Source organism: Myotis myotis, unplaced genomic scaffold (genome assembly GCF_014108235.1).
Source record: "Myotis myotis isolate mMyoMyo1 unplaced genomic scaffold, mMyoMyo1.p scaffold_m19_p_3, whole genome shotgun sequence".
In the NCBI taxonomy this organism is placed as follows: Eukaryota; Metazoa; Chordata; class Mammalia; order Chiroptera; family Vespertilionidae; genus Myotis; species Myotis myotis.
Genome location: NW_023416335.1, coordinates 74516218 through 74518282, shown reverse-complemented (window position 1 = coordinate 74518282; position 2065 = coordinate 74516218). Strand labels below are relative to the sequence as shown.

At 44.2% G+C, this 2065-nt stretch overlaps 1 protein-coding gene across 1 annotated transcript; it reads left to right on the top strand.

Moving 5' to 3' along the window:
- Window positions 1-485: 485 nt before the first annotated feature.
- LOC118650449 (cleavage and polyadenylation specificity factor subunit 6-like) lies at window positions 486-1405 on the top strand. Its single transcript, XM_036298911.1, has one exon. It carries the CDS (start codon window positions 488-490, stop codon window positions 1403-1405), a length of 918 nt encoding a protein of 305 aa, XP_036154804.1. The 5' UTR covers window positions 486-487.
- Window positions 1406-2065: the final 660 nt, after the last annotated feature.

The window sequence follows — 2065 nt, the reverse complement described above, 5'->3', positions numbered from 1 at the left end:
AATCTAAGAATCAAGTGAATAAATAATCTGGTGATCATAATAGAATCAGGGACATAGAAAGGGAATGGACTGACTATTCTTGGGGGGGAACGGGGTGTGGGAGATGGGGGAAGAGACTGGACAAAAATCGTGCACCTATGGATGAGGACAGTGGGTGGGGAGTGAGGGCGGAGGGTGGGGTGGGAGCTGGGAGGAGGGGAGTTATGGGGGGAAAAAAAAGAGGAACAAATGTAATAATATGAACAATAAAGATTTAATTAAAAAAATAAAAAAATAAAAAAAAGAACAGAATCTGGCTGGAGAACCTAGCGAGAGAACATGGCCACAGAACTTGGCTGGAGATCCTAGCTAGAGAACCTGGCTAGGCTGCTGATCAATTGAACGCTGTTGCAGTGTCCTTCCTTCTTCACCAACTCCATCCACACCCTTGGGAACCTCTAGACCTGCAGGAGGCGGCCGTGGCGGCGGTGGCCGAGGCCGAGGGAAGATGGCAGACGGTGTGGACCACATAGACATTTACGTGGATGTAGGCGAAGAGTTCAACCAGGAAGCTGAATATGGTGGGCATGATCACATAGATTTGTATGGTGATGTCATCTCTCCATCTGCAAATAATGGAGATGCCCCAGAAGACCAGGATTACATGGCTACTCTCCCACCAGCTGTGGGTGATGATGTGGGTAAAGGAGCAGCACCAAATGTTGTCTATACATATATGGGAAAGAGAATTGCATTATATATTGGAAATCTAACACGGTGGACAACAGACGAAGACTTAACTGAAGCAGTGCATTCTTTGGGAGTAAATGATATTTTGGAGATAAAGTTTTTGGAAAACCGAGCAAATGGCCAATCAAAGGGGTTTGCCCTTGTTGGTGTTGGATCTGAAGCATCCTCAGAAACGTTAATGGATCTGTTGCCTAAAAGAGAACTTCATGGTCAGAATCCTGTTGTAACTCCAAGCAATAAACAGCTCCTGAGTCAATTTGGCATGCGGACCAGGAAAACTACACAATCAGGACAAATGTCTGGGGAGGGTAAAGCTGGTCCTCCAGGAGGCAGTTCACGTGCAGCATTTCCACAAGGTGGTAGAGGACGGGGCCATTTTCCAGGGGCTGTTCCCAGTGGGGACAGATTTCCTTGGCCAGGAGGGCTACCCCCACCTTTTCCAGCTGGACAGACTCCACCACGTCCACCCTTCGGTCCTCCAGGCCCACCAGGTCCACCTCCACCTGGTCAGGTTCTGCCATATGATAGGGGTGACTATGGGCCTCCTGGAAGGGAAATGGATACAGCAAGAACTCCACTGAGTGAAGCTGAGTTTGAAGAAATCATGACTAGAAATAGGGCAATCTCAAGCAGTGCTATTTCAAGAGCCGTGTCTGATGCCAGCGCTGGTGATTAGGGGAGTGCAATTGAGGCATTGGTAACTGCAATTTCTTTAATTAAACAATCCAAAGTATCTGCTGAAAAAAAATAAAAATAAAAAAAAATAAATAAAAACTGCTTTCCTAAAAACAAACAAACAAACAAACAAAAAAACTGCTTTCCTGCCCTGGCCAGTATGGTTCAGTGGTTGGACCATTGTCCCATACTCTGAAGGTGATGGGTTTGATTCCCAGCCAGGGCACATATCCAAGTTGCAGGTTCAAGGAGCATGCTGGAGGCAACTGATCAATGTTTCTCTTTCACATCAGTGTTTCTCTCTCTTTCTCCAGTCCTCTCTCTAGAATCAATTAATAATATTTAAAAACAAGTAAGTAATGTTTTTCTTATAGTTTTTAATGAATATATATTAAGAATGTTTGGGGAATATTTCAGGAACAGGGATATGTGGTTTTTGAAGACAATCCATACTTGATAATTATATCAGTGACTATCACTATTGAGAAGTATTCCTTCTTTAATATATAAATTCTCATCTAATTTCACAGCCTGTTCTTCCCAGCCTGAAGAATTAATCATTCCAACACTTCTCCAACCAGAATCCCCAGTACCCTCATACCTCAGACCTTCTACCTCATGCATCCTGCCAACGTGAACTGTTGTATTAACTCCAATATTG